This window comes from Copadichromis virginalis, linkage group LG20 (assembly GCF_057382275.1).
Source record: "Copadichromis virginalis isolate Kocher_CV1m ecotype Utaka linkage group LG20, C_Virginalis_male_GT1.1, whole genome shotgun sequence".
In the NCBI taxonomy this organism is placed as follows: Eukaryota; Metazoa; Chordata; class Actinopteri; order Cichliformes; family Cichlidae; genus Copadichromis; species Copadichromis virginalis.
The window spans coordinates 22,208,651-22,228,921 of record NC_140637.1 but is presented as its reverse complement, the minus strand read 5'-3'; the positions used below and the strand labels follow the sequence as shown (position 1 = coordinate 22,228,921).

At 41.8% G+C, this 20,271-nt stretch overlaps 1 protein-coding gene and 1 long non-coding RNA gene across 4 annotated transcripts; both read left to right on the top strand.

Annotated features, from left to right (window-relative positions):
• Nucleotides 1–1,235: 1,235 nt before the first annotated feature.
• Nucleotides 1,236–2,366, top strand: LOC146684796 (putative G protein-coupled receptor 139). Its single transcript, XM_085444658.1, has 2 exons — nucleotides 1,236–1,314; nucleotides 1,441–2,366. The coding sequence occupies exons 1-2, from the start codon at nucleotides 1,236–1,238 to the stop codon at nucleotides 2,364–2,366; spliced, it is 1,005 nt and encodes a 334-aa protein (XP_085300784.1).
• Nucleotides 2,367–8,478: 6,112 nt separating this feature from the next.
• LOC146684795 (uncharacterized) lies at nucleotides 8,479–19,111 on the top strand. 3 transcript variants are annotated; one of them, XR_014917152.1, is made up of 4 exons: nucleotides 8,479–8,531; nucleotides 16,895–17,050; nucleotides 17,503–17,595; nucleotides 17,894–19,111. It is a non-coding gene; the product is annotated as an uncharacterized LOC146684795 (long non-coding RNA). The 3 variants fall into 3 exon arrangements; XR_014917153.1 differs by lacking the exon at nucleotides 8,479–8,531 and adding an exon at nucleotides 16,015–16,523; XR_014917151.1 differs by lacking the exon at nucleotides 8,479–8,531 and adding an exon at nucleotides 16,015–16,544.
• Nucleotides 19,112–20,271: the final 1,160 nt, after the last annotated feature.

Genomic DNA, 20,271 nt, shown 5'->3' with positions numbered 1-20,271 from the left:
GAGCCACCTCCACAGGACAAGACTCAGCAGTCCATCTGCATCTTAAGGATAAAGGACACTCTTTCGAGGATGCCAATGTTCACATTTTGGACAGAGAGGACAGATGGTTTGAAAGAGGAGTGAAAGAAGCCATCTATGTCCACTGTGAGCGACCATCTTTGAACAGAGGCGGGGGTTTACGACACCAACTCTCTGCCATCTATAATCCAGTTTTGAGATCCCTTCCCAGACGCCTTAACGCCCACTCACATCCTGGGCCATCTGACCTCAGGAATTCGCATGATAAGGTGGGGCCAGGTTTCACAATGAACTCACCCGAAACTCTGGCTGATTGGGACCCACGCCCAGTTTTCCACCTTGGCTCAGGCGATTAGAGGATCATCAGGGGGTCCTTTTGTCCCTCTGTGGGGGGATACTCCCACTAGGTTATATCTGGGACTCTCCACCATTTGACCTTAGAACTGAAGAAGCTTCTCGGATGAGAGGTGAAACGTCTTCAAGCAACTTAAAGAAGTCCAGACGCTTTTCTTTGCAAATTTCCTATTCAGGTTTTTCTTGTCACTTCTGGCTCCAAAAAACAAGGAGGTGAGGGCCAAACTGACTTAAGGCTTCAAAACAAACCCCCACAAACTAATGGCTGACCCAACTTTGCTACTGTACATTCACGTCTTTTATAACCCTAACATTTTCATGTCATCAGTTCAAACATGGTAATATAAGTGAGTTAAAGGCTGCTGCGTTTGGTGTGTTCACTTGGCAGTCGGTATTATGAAAAACAGCCTGAATCCATTAAGTTTTTCAGTTAAGGAGCAAAAAAAACAAAACAACAAAAAAACAAACCAAAAAAACTCCACCCAACCAAACAAACAAACATATAAAACAAATAAAAATCGTCAATCTATCTAACAGCAGGTGAGAGGTTTCAGCCTGAATCAAAGTGGTCAACTGTTATGGCCAAAGAGCAGGTTATTTTCTTGCTCTGTCTCCTCTTCCTCATCAAAACCCAGATTTAAAAAGATGATGCACTTGGGATTTGTAGCTTTTCCTGCCTGTTCCCTGCTGTTAAACCATCATAAAATGAATAATCACCACTCATCACATCACCAAGCTGTTGATACACTGCCACAATTTGTAAAGTGAGATGAGGTGGGAGTGACTACATGGTGTCCGGGCAATAACTGCGAGTTGGGTGTTTGTAGCTGCAGTTAATGACACTATCTGTGATGGGAGAGGACATGGGCTCTCAAACGAAACACTGGATGGTGACACTGCAAGAAGTTTTTTATCCTGCTCTAGCAGCTGTGGGCATCCCATGTAAGTACATTTCAAAAGATAGTGCAGCTAACTGGTTTCATATGAAAATATTTCACTATTTTAGACCATTTAGAAACTTTCCTGCTGAGTAACAAGTTACCTTAACTGACACTAACCTTTTCTCAGCCAACATCGTCACCTTTCTAATCATCTGGAAGAGGAACTGCACCCTCTCCAGATCCAGTGCCTTGTATCTGATGGCCATCTCAGTGGCAGACAACTTTGTCCTGATGTTCATTGTGATTCTCGAGCTTTCTTTGAAGTACCACCAGCAGGAGCCATTTTGGAGCTATGAGCCTTGGTGCAGCCTGAGGGACATTTTTAATTACGGTGCCTATAATGCCTCTACTTGGCTTGTGGTTCTGTTTACAGTGGAGCGTTTTATTGCCATTCACACGTGGAAAATCAAACCTAAAATCTGCAATCAGAGATGTGCAGCATGGACTATAGCAGCCACGTTTGTTTTCAGTCATCTTTTTGCCATTCCTCACTACTGGTCTAATATCTCAGTCCATGATAATAATCAGACCAGGTGTATTTACAACCCAGAGGCACCGACTCGGTTCATTCATGCCCTGGTCTGGATTCAAACACTGCAAGCCTACATGTTCCCCTTTCTCATCATCCTCACAGTTAACGGGTTGACCTTACAACTGATTTCTCTCAGTAGCCGGGTTCACATCCCTGCAGGATTGGCTCCTGGGGTTTGCAAAGTCAGGCCCCTTCTTCGCTCCCGGAGAAGAAAATCAGTGGTTCTTTTAGTGACCGTATCCATGAGTTTTGTGCTGCTGTCTGTCACGCGCGCTATAACTCAGATCATCCTTCGCACAACTGAGTTGTACACTTTGGATCGTAATGATTATAATCACCAAATAAATATAGCAGCTGATGCTGGGACCATGCTCTGCCTGAGCAATGCTGCTGCAAACATGTACCTGTATGTATGCACCCAGTCCAGGTTTCGCCAGGAGTTCTCGGCTTGTATTTATCAGGCGTCCTTCTATTGCAAAACAAAACTACAGAAAGTCAAAGAAAATTCTCGGTGTGATTAGAAAACACAATCATGGAGATATTATCCTCAGCAAAGCTTTTACAGGTGCAAGCGTTCTTAGGGCAGCCATAACAAGTTAATGACTTTGTTTTTCTCAAAAGGCCACAAACCATTTAACTGAACTAAGACTCCATAAAATACAATTTAATTTTCTTTATTACTTTGCTTTACTCTTTATGTCACCCATCCCATTAAACAAAATATATGGATTTCCTGCCAAATTAACGATCTTGACACACAGCTCCATTGTTTGACTTGCACTTTAAAATAATGAATTAATTTCCTGCGTTTCCAAACCTGGACAATCAAAGCTGGCAAACAAACAAGGAGAGTCACGCTCCAGCAATCAGTTCAGTCAGATAACCATCATGATTTAGGTGTGCTGAATAGCTTTTATGGGTTTTTTTTAATGACAAAACAAACATGTCACATAAAAGTTTCGTTTAATTTAAAGAAATGATGTTTAAATATTACTGAACTGTTACTCCTGTCATTTGGAATCTTTATTTTAAATTATGCTGCAGAAACATGGATCTGTTTGTTTTCTTTCAAACTTTCTGGTCTTTAATTACAAGTCTGCAATAATAGATGCACAGCAGTGTAACTGCGTGCAAATATGTCATTAGGTTTTGACCTAAAATATTATGCTTTAGGTCAAAGCTAATGGTTGCCACAATCCAGTCTTTAAGTGATGATGTGATGAATCCTGCTTCCGGGCCCAAACTACTCTGCGTTTAATAAGGCTTTTGTGTTTCTTACTTGTTTTAATGCTTTGTATCTTGTTCTATTTAATCTCAACAAGCCCCTAAAACAGTCAGTGATCACTGTCGGCCTCTCTTGGTTTTTATTACTGCTAATCATTTTAAAGCTCAGTTTTTAAAACCTTACAATGTCACTACAGCTCAGCCCATGCAGCAGTATATTGATAATTAACCTCATATTGTGGATGGATTATCTCAGTTGTTCTCCTGGCTGAAGTTCAGTCCGTTTACAGCATCCTGCCATGCGATTGCATTTGTCCCGAACCATCGGGAACCCTCACGTTAACTTTTACAGAGTAGAAAAAAGTTAGCGTTCATCCTCCAGCTTCACTGTTTATATTATGCTAACATAGCTGTGTCGCTAGCGATCATGTAGCACATCATTGTATACCAGCTAGCCAAACTTCAGTAACCCTACAAACGTCCCTGCTGTTTACTTTCCTGTCTTCATGTATGTCAGAAATGATAGCAGAGCTGTACGTCTTAATTTGTTTCATAAATCCCTCAGTCAGAACATGGTATATTATGACTAGTGAGCTAACTTCCTGCTAACTTCTAACTCTGTTAAATTTCATAAATTTGGTTTTCGTGAATGCATGGATGTTAAACTTAATTGTTAAACCAGGTAGAGCAGCAGCACTGATCATTTTATTACAGATGAAGGGATTTAGACAGTTTTTAACTCTCAGTGATGCCGCAGTAATCGTTTGACTTTGGGACCTGCAGCAGAGTTAGGCACGGCTAATGATGTCAGACCGTATAGATGTAACAACTCTGTTGTAGACTCCAGGGCAGGTAATTTTGGGGCCCTTACCACCACTTCATACCTGAGCAAGTCCACTATTTACCAATTTTACACACACTGTAAATGCAAAAGAAATATCAGGTTTTGATCATCATGGACTACTACCACCATCAGTGAATATGTACAAAAATAGAATTTTGGGTTAAAATTCAGTTAAAAAAACACTGGACTGCATTAATAAAGTTATATTTTGTTCAGAAAATGGAACCACAACGTAAACATATAATAGAACTTTTTCATATCTGTCCAACTTTAACGAAATAAATAATTTAAGCTGTGCATGCTGTGTGAGATGTGAAAAGGGGCACTTTTCTGCTGGAGATTTGGTTCACAGATCTTCTCAAACTTTTTATGAATACATGGTGGTACCTTCAGGCTTTCTCTACAATAAAACAAAAATGAACTTTTTTGACATGTTATTACAGTTTTTTCTGAATGCTTAAACCCTAACTGTGATTCCTGTAGCACAATCTCTAAAACTATTCAGACTTATAGCAAAACCACTCACTGAGTTTGCAAAACTAAAAGCACAAAAACTGCTTTGCACTCAGTTTGCAATTTTGTAACACACACTTTGCACAACTGTAGGCACAATTCACTGCACAACACTCAATTACCAAATTTCCAACACACTCCTAGCAAAAGTATACACATGTATGGCTATCATTAAAACTAATTTGCCAACTGTCTGGCACACTTTCACATGTGAAAACTTTTTTAGATAATTAGTTCACTTTGCAATCAGCCTAAGCACTATAATACAGGTAAGCTGTGTGTGCGGAGTACAATGGAGGGAGCAGAAAGAGTGAGAAGTAGAGGAGGCCGAGGAAGAGGACGTGGAGGTGAAGAAGTAGGATGAAGAGGACGACAAGGACAAGGAGGAGCAAGAGGAAGACGAGGAGGGGGGAGAGGAAGAGGAGGAGGGGGGAGAGGAAGGGTAGGAAGAGTAAGAAATAGAATTGCTGATGACATCAGAGCTACAATAGTGGACCATGTAATCAACCGTGGAATGACCCTGAGGGTAGCTGGCCAACGGGTCCAGCCTAACTCGAGCCGCTACACTGTAGCAAGTACCATAAGGACATCTTGAAATGAGAATCGGTTAGTACAGTCACTTTGCACAAAGATTTGTAGCACTGCCATATGCCAATGAGAAACACACCAATACCATTGATGTAAAAATACTGAAATTGTTACTTTACAGAATTGCTAGATGACCAGATGCTGGGGGCAGAGGAAGCATGTTCACTGCAGACCAAGTAACCCATATAGTCACTATGGCGATTGCAAATAATCCTATACTTGGAAATAAACACTTGTGTTTGTTTTGATGTGTTTGAATAAACACCAGTACTTGAAGTTTGGATCCCTCTATGCTTATGATCCCAAACACACTGAAAGTTCAGTAAAAGCATGCCTGGATAGAAAAAACAGATAGTGACAGTCCCCAGAGCCTTGACCTCAATATTACTAAAGCAGTGTGCGATCATCTTGACTGAGAATGGAACAAATGGCAGCCAACATCAAAAGAAAAGCTTTGAATCTTATTCAGGAATCCTGGGGAAATATTCCTGAAGGCTTCCTAACAAATTACAAGAAATCTTGAGAGCTCAGACTGTGTTTAAGAATAAAGGTAGTCATACCAAATATTGACTGTCAAGCGTGTTAGAATTCTTCATTCTTTGTTTTTGCTTTAAATGTTGTAGAGTATTTCTATCTATTCTTGCACCTATTCCCCATTTGCACAATCCTGCATACGTAAGTCCTTGGCCACCTGCTTAACAGCTTCAAGGTTATTTCTTGAAACAGCTATGTTGATGATTCACAGCTGTACTTTCCCGTTAAGCCACAACCACAAGAGCCTCTACGATTCTACTCAGCTAGTACAATTCAATATAAAATTCTTTGCTTCAAATGATGGTGTTACTTTTGATCAAGATCTCCAAAGTCATCCAGCGTTGCTCTTTTCATCTAACAAAGAAAATCAATCAGCCTAAGCACTATAATCCAGGTAAGCTGTGTGTGCGGAGTACAATGGAGGGAGCAGAAAGAGTGAGAAGTAGAGGAGGCTGAGGAAGAGGACGTGGAGGTGAAGAAGTAGGATGAAGAGGACGACAAGGACAAGGAGGAGCAAGAGGAAGACGAGGAGGGGGGAGAGGAAGATGAGGAGGGGGGAGAGGAAGGGTAGGAAGAGTAAGAAATAGAATTGCTGATGACATCAGAGCTACAATAGTGGACCATGTAATCAACCGTGGAATGACCCTGAGGGTAGCTGGCCAACGGGTCCAGCCTAACTCGAGCCGCTACACTGTAGCAAGTACCATAGGGACATCTTGAAATGAGAATCGGTTAGTACAGTCACTTTGCACAAAGATTTGTAGCACTGCCATATGCCAATGAGAAACACACCAATACCATTGATGTAAAAATACTGAAATTGTTACTTTACAGAATTGCTAGATGACCAGATGCTGGGGGCAGAGGAAGCATGTTCACTGCAGACCAAGTAACCCATATAGTCATTATGGCGATTGCAAATAATCCTATACTTGGAAATAAACACTTGTGTTTGTTTTGATGTGTTTGAATAAACACCAGTACTTGAAGTTTGGATCCCTCTATGCTTATGGATCTATGACAGAAGTATGAGCTCAAACTGACATAGCCTACCTTGTGCACAGAGAAAGCAGGGCTAGGAGGAGGAGTTGGCCGTCCGACTGCGGTCTGGGGTGTGGGGCCTCCCTGCTGCTGCGAGTCGGGGTGGTCTGCCTCTCCCCACCGCAGGGAAAAAGGTAACACCACCTGGGTCTGGGTGCAATTCCCCCCTCCAGGGGCAAGGGTACCTAGACCCGGTTTGTAGAGTACGCTTGGGGAGTGTGATTGTGTGTACAGCGTCTCTTTATGTCTGTCTCCACGTTGGTTGAGTGTGGAGTGAGTGCATATGAGAGCATGAGGGTGGGAATGGATGTTTGTGTCTGTGTGTGCCCGTATGTCTGTGTCTATATGTCAGGTTGGGTATCAGACGCCACCTCTCTGGGGACACCTCAGGCCCTCCAAGGTTTGGAGGCCTATCTCCACCCACCACCACTTCCCCTGCCGGTGGCGGACTCCCTCAGGTGTCGGTGTGTTGGTGGTTCTTTGTGTCTGGGGGTGGGCGTCCGGGTACACACCGGCTCACTCCTTGGCGGCCGCTTGTCGGGGCCTGGGGCCTGGGGCTCGCTCGGGCCCCTTTGGAGGTGGGTTGCCCCCGGCCTCTCGGCCTGGGGCTCGGTCACTCAGGCACAGCTGGGGGCCGGCGGAGCTCACGGGCGCGTCACTGCAACTCCCCCTGACTTCTGCTCCGCGGCTGCTGGGCGAGCCCTCATCTGGGACTCTCCTCAGCTCTTACTGGAACAGTGGCGCGGCTGCCCCTCTGTTGGTCTTCCATGGTCTCTTGTGTTCTGGGGGCCTCTGGATGTCTGGAGTTTTGATCTCCTCCATACCCACTTCACACCCTGGAGGACGGGGCTGTGGCCCCCCCACACTCCCTAGCAGATCATTACATGGAGAAACCTTTGGAATGCAAGCATGCTGATCCACACAGGTATGCACACATGGGTATTCACAGACGCGGACTAAAGCTTTCTTGGCTGCTGCCTCAAAGCACACTGTGCGCTGTCTATCTTGCGTGCTGCACAATATCGTTTATTATTTAGTAAATATTGATATCTATGACTAGCTAGTTTATTGTGATGGTGCTTTGTTTTCTCTATTATTATGTTGCTCTTTGTTGTTTGCTGTCTTCTGTTTGTTTTTTTTGTTTGTTTGTTTTCTCCATACAGGTGACCCAGGAGTTCTTTTTTTTTTTCTCTCTCTTCCCCCCCTTCTCACCGTCTCTTCTCCCCTTTGGTTTTCTTTCTTTCTCTCCCCCTCTTTCTCTCATTCATTCCCCCTGTCCTATTTATTTAAAAAAAAAAAAAAAAAAAAAATGACAAAGGATGAACTGAAGCTCTGCCATCACGTAATGTCGCATACTGCTGTTTCTGATGTCATTTAAAAAAAAAAAAAAAAAAAAAAGGAAACACCATTTTTACAAAGGTGTGAAGAGTTAATCTAGCTGTGTTCGCTTTTGCAAGAGAACTACAATGTTTTGATTATTGGGTGACAGGTTTTCTTATTTGTGTGAAGAGTTTTGCAAAATTAGCCAATGGTTACAAAAAATGTGCTTAAGCAATCAGAAAAAACTGTATTTATTGACTTTTTCTTATTACTTACACTCAAAAAAATGAATGAGGTGGATTGTTCAGTGTATATTAATTATTTATTTTCATTTTACTTAAAATATATGTTTTTGTTAAGTTAACATATGTTTTTCTAATCAAGTCTACGTAATTGTGTCTATTATTCAACGTACATAATACTAATGTGTTACTTGATCGCATAACATTTAAGTTAAGTCAATGAGGATCGATATACCTTGTATATCCACAAGGTGGCAGTAATGCAAAAACAGTTGTAATGAAACCGCGCAGAACAAGAAGGTTTCACGGCTTGTGCCTGCTCATGCGCAAATTTAACTGAAAAAGGCTGTTTTGGCGCCAAGCTGCTGTTTCTTTGAGAGGTAAGACCACTTTTTTCTTTGACTATGTTGTGTAGTATCTATATGTCCAGCATGGTTATATTTTGCGTTTGTCTTACAAGACATGTTATATCGTTTGCGTGTGCTTGTTTTACATTAGTTTTACTGGGTCCTGGACATGCTTATTTTGTGGACTGTGTAAGAAACATTTTTATTGTTTTTTGTTTTATTAAGGGATTAGCTACAGGGGTTCATGGGGTTATTCTTTCAAGGGGTTATTTTTCCATTTGTGTAGCGAGCGAAAGCCACCGAGTAACCGCTAAGGGCCTCTATACTACTTGTGCAAACTTTCAGGCCCAAAGCTCTCACAGGAACAAGCCCAGAATAAACAGGACAAGAGGGTCAATATCAGTCAGATATGTTAAAATTTATTATTTTAAAAGAACACAAAGGGTTTGCAAAAGGCCTAAAACATCAAAATGGTAAAAGGTCACTAACGACCACAAGATAGTGTTATTGGTGCAACCTGCCAGCAATGCAACTATCACCTGAGGGCTTGCTCTCCCTTGGCGGTCCCAGATGCTCGTTGCTTTAAAAGAAACAAATCCACCCCAAATAAATACGAGCCCAACAGAACACTTATCGCATGCACTAAGTGCTAGTTCAGGCAATAATTGGTGGCACTAAAAATCACTCTTAATAAAAACCTATTCACTGCAAATCCACACAGAGCACCTCTAAAGATCCTAATTCCCCTAAGGTAAGAGCCCCACTCAGGGATTGCACAATGCCCGACTAATATTGCACCAGCCCAGTAGAAATAAAAACAAACCCGGCATAAAAAAAACAGTTTTAAAAGGTGACCCTACCAAAACCAAAAAACACAACAACAAGGAGAAGGAGGAAAAAAACAGTGACAAATTCACATGTGCAGCCTGCCCTGCAGGAGGCAATACAATATAAATTAGATTATAGTGCATCAATATACTTTTTTTTAAATGTCAAATATATTAAGTTAACATACCTCCAGCAGACAACTGTGTTTGCTGCACACCTGGCTTATCTTGGCTTATCTTGTAAAAATCACTACTAAAACATAAAATACAATAAACATCAAATACATTTCAACAAATTTAAAAAAAAACACTAAAAGAAAAACAGCCTGTACCTCGAACCTCTGCTGTAGAGGTTTACAACAACTGTTTGTGTAGCAGACAATTAAAACTTCTCAGGCTCTTCACCTACTCACACAACCATTGTTCACAGCCGCTCGTCAGTGGAAATGAAGAGCACCTGCTGCTACTTCCTCTTTTATACCCTCCATTGGGTCCCCTGGGTCCTAAAGACTTCCCATTACAATTGCCCCCGTTTTAAAAGGTCACTGTCCCGGTGACCACTTACTGCCAGGGCCTAAATAAATTTTGGGGCAAATCATTATGGACAAGAGAGCTCTGTGAATCGCTAGTGAGAACAGCAGTAGTCTGATTTACTGACCGTGGGAGATTAAAGGGGTTAGAATGCTTTCCTGCTGTACTTCTTTTAGGCCGCCCCTGAACTCTTCCCGAGTCCTGCTCTAAAACATTCTCCCTATTATCAATCCCACTTTCCTCTGGCTGTTCTGGAACTATGGATACAGGGTTCAAGTTGCTCGAGCCTATGCTACTAGTTTCACTAACAAGCTCGGGAACACATACCGAGGGTGGCTGATCTTTGGGTGGGTTTGGAACAAGGGCGAGTACAACTCCACCAGCCTCACTGTCATCATCTGGTGTATCTGATGTTGACTGCCGGGGTGACTCAACTACCAGCCCTGGGTCAGAGAGAGGATATTCGTCTGGAGCAGGTGCTACAATACCTGAGGGTATTACTCTCAACTCGGCCCGATTTAAGTTCTTGTCTGGACCTGAACGATCTCTAGGGCGTATTTTGTAAACCCTGCCTTCTTTGTCCATACTCTGCACAACAACATACACCATAGGATCCCAGGCATCGTGGATCTTATGGCGGCCTAAAGGATGACTTTTCCGATAAACCAGAGTACCTGGGGAGAGAAGGGAAGTAACTGTGGGCTGAAAATGTTTATTTCTCCTCTCTGCAGCTTGTTGGAGTTGTTCTTTCGCATGCACATAAACTGAACTTAGACGTTGTTTATGCTCCTCTACCCACTCCTGCGCAGATCTAGACATTGGTTCCGACTGGGAAGCCCCCAGTAAGAAGTCAACGGGCAACTGGGGCTTCTGACCAAACATAAGCTCATAAGGTGAAAAACCGGTGGACTGATGTTCTGTGGTATTGTAAGCATACAATACCTGTGGCAAGTATTGCGGCCACTTTCTTTTCTTATCAGGAGGGAGCGTACGCAACAGATCATGGAGTGTTCTGTTAAATCTCTCGCATTGTCCATTGCCCTCAGGATGATATGGTGTGGTCCTGCTTTTGTCTATGCCGTACAGGTGACACAGACGTTTCAGCAAGTCTCCCTCAAAGCTCTTTCCCTGATCACTATGGATACGCTTAGGGACCCCATAGATATAAAACCATTTTTCAGTTAATACCCGTGCCACTGTACTTGCCCGTTGATCTACTGTAGGGTATGCTTGAGAGAACTTTGAAAACACATCAGTGACCACAAGTACATTCTCACGCCCATCACTAGACTTGTCCAAAACACTGAAATCAATGGCAATGACTTCCAGGGGTTTAGAAGCCACCAAACCCCCCCTGAATGTGCGAACTTTTGGTTTTACAGCCTTTGCCAAGACACAACGATCGCACTCCTGACAATATTTCTCAATGTCACGTGCCATAAAGGGCCAAAAACACCTTTCTCTCACCAGGCTGGTAGTGCGTCCAATGCCTTGATGCCCATGATCATCATGTAAACTTCTCAGGACCTCTGTTTGCAAGCACTGGGGTAGCAACAGTTGAAACAAAACTTGGCCATTACCAGGTGTCTGAACTTGACGATACAAGACACCTTCCTTCAACTTGATTCTGGGCCACTGTTGCACCAACTTTTTCACTCCCTTACTTACATTACCCATTTCCTGCTTGGTAGGCAGCCTCCCTCTTTCCTTCTTGCTCCTGAGATAAAACTGCCCCTAACCCTGCCTGACTAGCATCTATCTCAAGGACAAAAGGTTTAGCAAAATCTGCATATGCCAATACTGGGGCACTAACCAGCAGCCTTTTTAGTGTTTGGAATGCATTCTCACATTCCTCACTCCAAAGGTGACACATTGCCCCACTGGCACCACTTCTACGTTTCTTCTTGGTACCTCCCAGCTCGCCCACCAGCCGGTGGAGCGGGGCAGCATACTTGGCAAAACCTTCAACAAAACGCCGATAATATGAGGCAAATCCCAGAAATGACTGTAGCTCTGTACAAGTAGTCGGTCGTGCCCACTCAGCCACTGCACTAATCTTAGAAGGGTCGGTCGCCACCCCAGAAGCCGATATCACATGCCCGAGGTATTGAACCTCTGGCTGGAAAAAGTGACACTTCTCCAGCTTCAACTTTAGATTGTGTTCTTTGAGCCGCGTTAAGACCAAGTCAAGACGCTCCAGATGCTGCTCAAAGGAGGATGAAAACACAACAATATCATCCAGGTACAATAAAAGGGACTGGAAACTTTGATCCCCAAAAATCCGCTCCATTAGCCTCTGAAAGGTGCTAGGGGCATTACAAAGCCCAAATGGCATTCGATTGAATTCGAACAGACCAAAAGGGGTACAGAAAGCAGTCTTGGCTTTGTCCTTCTCGGCCACTGGTACTTGATTATACCCACTTGCAAGGTCCAATGTAGAGAACCACTGTGCTCCCGTCAGGGCATCTAATGACTCCTCAATACGGGGTAATGGATAAGCATCTTTCCGTGTCTTGGCATTAAGCAAACGGTAATCAACACACAGCCTAATCTCTCCATTTTTCTTGAAAACCACCACAATTGGGGAAGAATAAGGGCTACTGCTTAGACGCACTACCCCCCGATCCAACAAATCTTTAATATGGGCTTTCACTTGTTCATACTGAGAGGGTGGGAGCCTGCGATACCGCTGTCGCACTGGGGCATCATCCATTAAAGGGATCTCATGTTCCACCAATGTGGTACATCCTAAATCTCCCTCCCCATAGCTGAAAACTGAACAATACTTCTGCAAAAGTGACACTCCTTGTTGTGACTGTTCATTGGACAAGTTAGGCCATGAGAGCTCGGAAAAATCAAGGTGCGGATGCGCCTGTACAGTCACTTCGTGCATCGTTATCTGCAACGTGGGATCATCAGACTCTGCAGTAATGACAGAGTCCCCAGATGATGGAGGGTCAACCAGATGCAATTCACCTAGTTGTGTACAGGGCGGTAACCAAACATCCTCAATTCCCACATTAACCACCGGAATGTCAACAACACCCTGTTCAACAGAAAGGAGGGCCGGAGAAACCAAGATGCCCCCTGGCAGGGGATTACCTGTCGCTATGGGCTCCAGGAGCACTGATGGAAGGTTAATGTTAGCAGCAGAGGGGCAGCTAGTACGTATCCATTTCAACGAACCAGCAGGGACACAAACAGCTCGACCGTGGACTTTTGCTTTACCTAAATACCCGGATGTATTCAAAGCCTCAATGCGCTGACACTTGTGAAGTGTCTCTCTCCACGTCTTACTGGCATTTTCAAGGGCAGGAGATTCAAACAGACGAGGGCCAAACTGCTCAAAGAGTAGGTGGTAACAACGGCTAATGATATTCATCCCCAAGAGGCCAGGCACACTCTGTGGCTGATGAACGCTCCCATCTAGAGGGTCCTCCACCACCAACACGCCCATTTTTGTCAGGGTGCCACCAAAAACAGTCACATCAAGCTCCATGTAGCCTATATAGGGGATTTTCAACCCATTAGCTGCCCTGAGGCGTAACCATTGGCATTTCTTTAAGTGCCCCACCCCCTGCGACCTGAAGTGCTTCTCAAAGAAACTCTCTCGAATAGTGGTGACCATGGACCCAGTATCCAAAAGACAGGGAACTATAACACCCCCCATTTCTATTTCCACCACTGGACAATTCCCAATTAGTCGAGAGGGATCTTCCATAACAACTTCAGCTGAGCCTATAAACCCTGTTCCTGATGCCTGGCTCTCTGCACCAGAGGGACCTAGTTTCCCGATGGCTGAGACTCAGGGCCTTGTTCCACAACCTGACTTTGTACATGTGCATCAGCATGAGACCCACCACTATTCTTTATAGCTGGATGTTTTACCCTACAGAACCTGGCAATATGACCAGCCCTACCACACAGATGGCAAATTGGCTTTCCATCTGCCTGGAAACGAAAAGGCCTAGTTGTGGGAGGGGTCAGGGGTAGTTCAGTCTGAGACGGCTGTGAAAATTGGACAGACATTTGCTTCATGAGCGTATCCAATTGAACCTGTTGTTTACGAAGGCACTCTTTTATCTGTAGAATGTCATCATTAGGCCCAAGGGTGGCTGCATGCATCTCTGCATTAACTCCCTCTACTACCTGACAGTTCGTATCACAAGAATAGGCTCGGGACCTAGTTTTCCCTCCCTGCCTACCTACATCAGCCCACTTAAGGGCGATACTGCGTAGGGCAAGAAAGGACATGTCTGGTGTTTGAAGGACCCGCTGTTTCAGCTCTCTGCGCAGCATATCATCATGGACATGTTCAGTAAACTGGTCCCTTAGCAATATATCAGAATTTGGAATACCACCTGGTGTCTTACAGATTACAGTGTCCATTAAAGATTTAAGGGCATGAGAGTAATCTCGCAGAGATTCCCCTTCTCGCTGGGTGCGCTGGAAGAACTGTAGCTGGGCAGCTACATATGACTGAGTGCAGCTATAGTGCTCGACCAAAATATCAAAGATCTTGTCAGGAGTGTCTCTGCTGATACTCGAATGAAAACAGACCTCAGATTTAGCACTGCCATCAAGATGGTCCATCACAAACATCACTTGTGCTGCTCTTGACATAGGACGAATCTCCAGGCATCTACGTACTTCTTCAACCCACTGGTCAACAGTTAACAAGTCCACTGGCAATTTACCAGTAAACCTTGGGCATTTACGCTCCCGAGGTGCATAAACGTAACACACATTTGTAGCTTCATTTATTGGGTTCATATTTGATGGCACAGTAGATGGACCTGGCACTGGATCTGGCACTAGACCAGTCACAGGAGAACGTTCCTGTAATTGGTCTCTCAACTGTTCATTTGCTGCTTTTAGCTGTTGCAGCTGCTCCAAGAGGGCCTGTACGTCGTCCATAGGGTCGGCGAAGGAGGTTTATTATCCCCGCAGCAGCCCAACCGTTGGCTTCCGCTCCGTAGAAGATGTCACTGTTTTTCCTCCTCTCCTCTAACACTCTTACTAAAATAAACAGGGCCACACTAAAATAAAAACCAAACACCGTAACTGATATGACCTGGATCCTGTCGACAACGCCAAATAATGTAGCGAGCGAAAGCCACCGAGTAACCGCTAAGGGCCTCTATACTACTTGTGCAAACTTTCAGGCCCAAAGCTCTCACAGGAACAAGCCCAGAATAAACAGGACAAGAGGGTCAATATCAGTCAGATATGTTAAAATTTATTATTTTAAAAGAACACAAAGGGTTTGCAAAAGGCCTAAAACATCAAAATGGTAAAAGGTCACTAACGACCACAAGATAGTGTTATTGGTGCAACCTGCCAGCAATGCAACTATCACCTGAGGGCTTGCTCTCCCTTGGCGGTCCCAGATGCTCGTTGCTTTAAAAGAAACAAATCCACCCCAAATAAATACGAGCCCAACAGAACACTTATCGCATGCACTAAGTGCTAGTTCAGGCAATAATTGGTGGCACTAAAAATCACTCTTAATAAAAACCTATTCACTGCAAATCCACACAGAGCACCTCTAAAGATCCTAATTCCCCTAAGGTAAGAGCCCCACTCAGGGATTGCACAATGCCCGACTAATATTGCACCAGCCCAGTAGAAATAAAAACAAACCCGGCATAAAAAAAACAGTTTTAAAAGGTGACCCTACCAAAACCAAAAACACAACAACAAGGAGAAGGAGGAAAAAAACAGTGACAAATTCACATGTGCAGCCTGCCCTGCAGGAGGCAATACAATATAAATTAGATTATAGTGCATCAATATAATATATTTGACATTAAAAAAAAGTAAGTTAACATACCTCCAGCAGACAACTGTGTTTGCTGCACACCTGGCTTATCTTGGCTTATCTTGTAAAAATCACTACTAAAACATAAAATACAATAAACATCAAATACATTTCAACAAATTTAAAAAAAAACACTAAAAGAAAAACAGCCTGTACCTCGAACCTCTGCTGTAGAGGTTTACAACAACTGTTTGTGTAGCAGACAATTAAAACTTCTCAGGCTCTTCACCTACTCACACAACCATTGTTCACAGCCGCTCGTCAGTGGAAATGAAGAGCACCTGCTGCTACTTCCTCTTTTATACCCTCCATTGGGTCCCCTGGGTCCTAAAGACTTCCCATTACATTTGCTTTCTTGGGATTCCTTTTCTGTAATCCGAGAGTCGGAAATATCGAATAGGATAGCAAGGATAGCATAAAGTGACATTTAAAATCCAAAAAGTCAAGGGCGAAAGCCACTGTGACACCATTGTTCTGCTCTATCAGTAATCTGTATTATGTAAAAATGGTCTGTAAATACAGCATGTTTCCTAGCGGAGTTATACATATCAATGTAGTTATAAATTACAGTTTGTGAAAGTACACACTTAATTTTTTTAATAAAATTATTCAAGACATATGAGTGGACAGACAATGGAGGTCGACAGACCTGGTGATAATTGCTTCTATAGAAAGTTAGCACATGGCAGTGTCAATCTCTTGCTTTTCTTCTGAGTAGTATTTTATTTAGTTGTAATTCAAACAATAATTTGCTTCTTGAAATTAAGTAATGAATTTCTTGTTTTACTTTATAAATCTCAGATCCTGCCTTTACCTGCTCCCTCCTATACTGATGTGGTGTATGTGGTACTGCTGAGCTTGTATGTGGTATGTGAACTGTTATACTTTTAAAAACAAAACTGTTTTATAAGTTAAGTTTTCTTTTGTGACCCATCCCATGCCCCTGTTATTTCGTCTCCACATCTGAACCATGGTAAAGGTTGCAGTTCAAGGGCCTGAGGCATGAAATTCTTTTCAGATCAGCTGTGATCAATATTTTTTGGAACTTGATAAATAACAATAAAAGCTGTAATGGCTCCATTAGCATTTTGTGTAAATGTTTGTGTTAAAATTATAGCTTTAATGAGGTCTTTCTACATTAGTTTTAGTTTGTATATGTGTACATATAGTATGTATATTTACAGTACAGTATGTTGTGTTTGTTGACATATTTTCAGGTGGAAGCAGAATATGTGAGGATTACTACTGCTGCACATGTTCCAAGGCTTTTTACACAACTTGACCAATACACTGACCAGCTCATAAAAGTCTTCAAGAAAAAAGGAGGCGTTGCAGGGAAGAAAATTAGACAAACTTTGGCCCCAGCCACACAGGTGTGTTATTCTGTTGGTAGCAAAATATTATGGCTAATAAGATCATTTTCAAATTTAAACAGCTAGTGTATGGTAGCTGCACAGTGCACTTACATTTATATTAAGCAAGACAAAGTTTGGTACTCAAAACGTTGGAAAATTTAAATTACCTAAACATATGTAAAATCTGATCCCTTGATTTAGGTTAAACCAGAAGTGAATGTTTTTATGTTATGTTTTGAATGCAAAAAAGATGATGTATTAGTTTGTCTTTACCTCCATTATGGACATATATAATGTGGTTGAAACCTTGCCCAACAGGTTAACTATTCATGTCCATGTGATGATTAGTTGGTCTTGTGTACATGTCTATCTGTGCAGTGGCTATGTCATTCATTTTGCGTATAATGTGAGTTTCTGTCATCCTAAAGTATTTCTGTTTTCTCTTCCTGTATCTCTGCCACTCTCTACAGAAGGAAACCATTGAAAAGGGGAGGGAGTGTGTCCTCAGGGCACTACCTTTTTACCTGAATGAAGACCCAAGCATCCTCTTCAAAGAATAATTGGTTGGTAATTTTAGTTTAGTTTTTTATCTGTATTAAACCAAATTTTGAATAACTAATGTTGTTGCATGTTGTAATGTTGTTGTTGTTGTAATTTGCATGGAACCTGTTTAAATGTTTTGGGAAATCTTCTTGTATACCCAAACTATTTATATTTATCGTTGAATCTGTAGTCTGAAATAGTGGCGCACTGGGGTGCATGTTCCTAATATTGTGTTTACGTCATTAAAGGGTAGCTTTGGCCCTTTTTCTTTCTTTTTTTTAAAACTGGATGCCATTTTTCTATGTTTTTGTGTCTAAGCTACAGCTGTTCAGAGGGAGCTGGAACAAATTACCCTTGCTATCTTTACCATCGAAAGAGCTGATGCCAGCACTCCTCCAGCCGATGTGGGTATAACCATCTAGTGTGTCCTGCATGACCTGGAAGACCTGGCCTCTGCATGTGCACTCTTAATGGGTGGGATATATGCACTGAATCTCAGTTAACCTCAAGACTGAAAGCTAAGAGACAATCAAAAGTATTGAGATTTAAAGGATTTAATTGAGAGATGATACTGCACCAGAAATGTTGAAGGGTGGTGTGTATATTAGCGTTCAAGGCATATTGTTATGAGGTGGAAATATGTTCATATTCAGTTTGTGTTACATTGTGTGCATTGTAAAGGTAATTGCAATACATACTAAAAATAAGGGTAAGTTAGGAGGTTGATCTGATATCCCCATGTTGGTGTTGTTCCCAGATCATCATACTAAATGTTGTTCCAGGATCAACATTGCAAGTGACCAATCAGAATGTTGTGACGTCATACTTTTGCGACTTTGGGAAAAACCGGCGTAAAACAAAAAACTGTACTTAAGCTGCGTGAAACCGCCTCTGTCCGCCGATCAACTGACCCTAACCCTAACCCTTTAATAAACAGTAAGCAGAATTGATATTGTCCTTGCAACATTGGAATTTCATAAATGCACAAATGGCTTGGAATAGAATAACGTCACAACAATGTGATTGGTCACTTGCAATGTTGAACCTGGAACAACATTTTCATGATGGTCTGGGAACAACACCAACACGAGGATATCAGATCATCCAAGTTGGGAATGCAGGATGAATGTATATTTTGTGGACTTTTAAAGACGAACAATTGTTTCCATGTTAAAATGTTTACATCTGAAGTTTTTTGCCCAAACACTGGTAAAATAAATGTTGACAGTGGCAAGTGTTAAATGGTTACTGCTGTGCTGTTGCAAAAAAACTGAACGCTGACAAGCTGTTTTATTGTTAGACCATAATGTTGGCATGTTTTGTTAAAGTTTTATTTGGGATGGTGATGTAATTTTCTTTGATTGCTAATATCAGTGGACTATTTATTATTATTATTATTATTATTATTATTATTATTATTATTATTGTTGTTGTTGTTGTTGTTGTTACATAATTTTTTTTTTTTAAATTGTGGCTGTTGAGGTGGACACTTCACTTTGCATTGTTAAAGGAAAGCACTTCATTGGCATTGTGTTACTGGACTGACCCTAAGCAATCATTGCAAATAGCAACTTTGCTATCCATTTTAGCCACTAAAAGAAAAAAAAACACTCACAGACCTTACTAGCATCACATGTGCATAACTCAAGTGTCATCTTATCAATGTGTTATGTGATCTTCAATGCGTTTTTTTTTTTCTTCTATTTCTGGTAGATACAGACATTTAATTTAAAGTCTTGATGTTGCATCTGTCTACATACTGTTAATTACTAACCCTAATGAGCTGTTGTGTTTTATTTTGGACTGGGTTTACACAAATGCTCACTGAATGTGTTGGCAATAAAATAAATTTAAAAAAATAAGTTGGATGTACTTAATTCATTTGTGTGGAACCTGTTGACAAAATAGATTTATGTAAAACTAATTAATAAAGCACAAGGTGGCTGAAAATATAATATTTGAATTAATCTAACTTAAATTTAACATTTTACTGCCACAAATAAGAAATGTGTTGAAGTAACTAATCTAAACTATCTAACCTGAAAATATATCATCTATGTTCATATAACATAACTTGATTTAGTTAGTCTTAAATATGTCTTGTTAATCTTAAGTAGTTTTTTTTAATTAGATGAACTAAAGATTTTTGCTTTAAACTAACATAATTCAATTTCGTGGAACCTGTTGACAAAATAATTTTAATTAAAGTCAACGTTTCATTTTTTTGAGTGTACAAACTCACGTTCACTGACTGTTTATGTTAAAATTCATGTTCACGTTTCAAACTACAAAAGAACTCAAAGGCATTAAGAGTATGCCATTATTACAAGTGGGAGAGTGCCAAGAGAAAGTTGTAAAACCTGACAGAGACATGACCCCACATACTGAGGGGAAAATCAGACCCCTTGGGTCCTGGATGTGGAAGAAACTATGAATAAATCTTGATCGTCTACAGGGAAACAACAAATTGGAACAATTTGATTGCTGTACTACAACAGATTCTTAAAGAAAACATTACAAGCATGATAATGACTTGTAGAGTAAATTTCCCAGTGCTAAACTGATCTCACCACAGAGACCTGACCTCAACATAACTGGGGCTGTGTAATTGGACACAGCTTCAGTTATCACTTAATAAACCCAACGCCAATTGAATCTGATGAATTTTTTTTTTCAGAAATTCTGAAAGGAGCTTC

What these genes read in the sequence shown, in the direction of transcription:
- LOC146684796 (XM_085444658.1), top strand. Translation starts at nt 1,236, where the DNA reads ATGGGCTCTCAAACGAAACACTGGATGGTGACACTGCAAGAAGTTTTT. An exon ending in AGCAGCTGTGGGCATCCCAT is followed by an intron (nt 1,315 to 1,440) that starts GTAAGTACATTT and finishes ACCTTTTCTCAG; the next exon opens with CCAACATCGTCACCTTTCTA.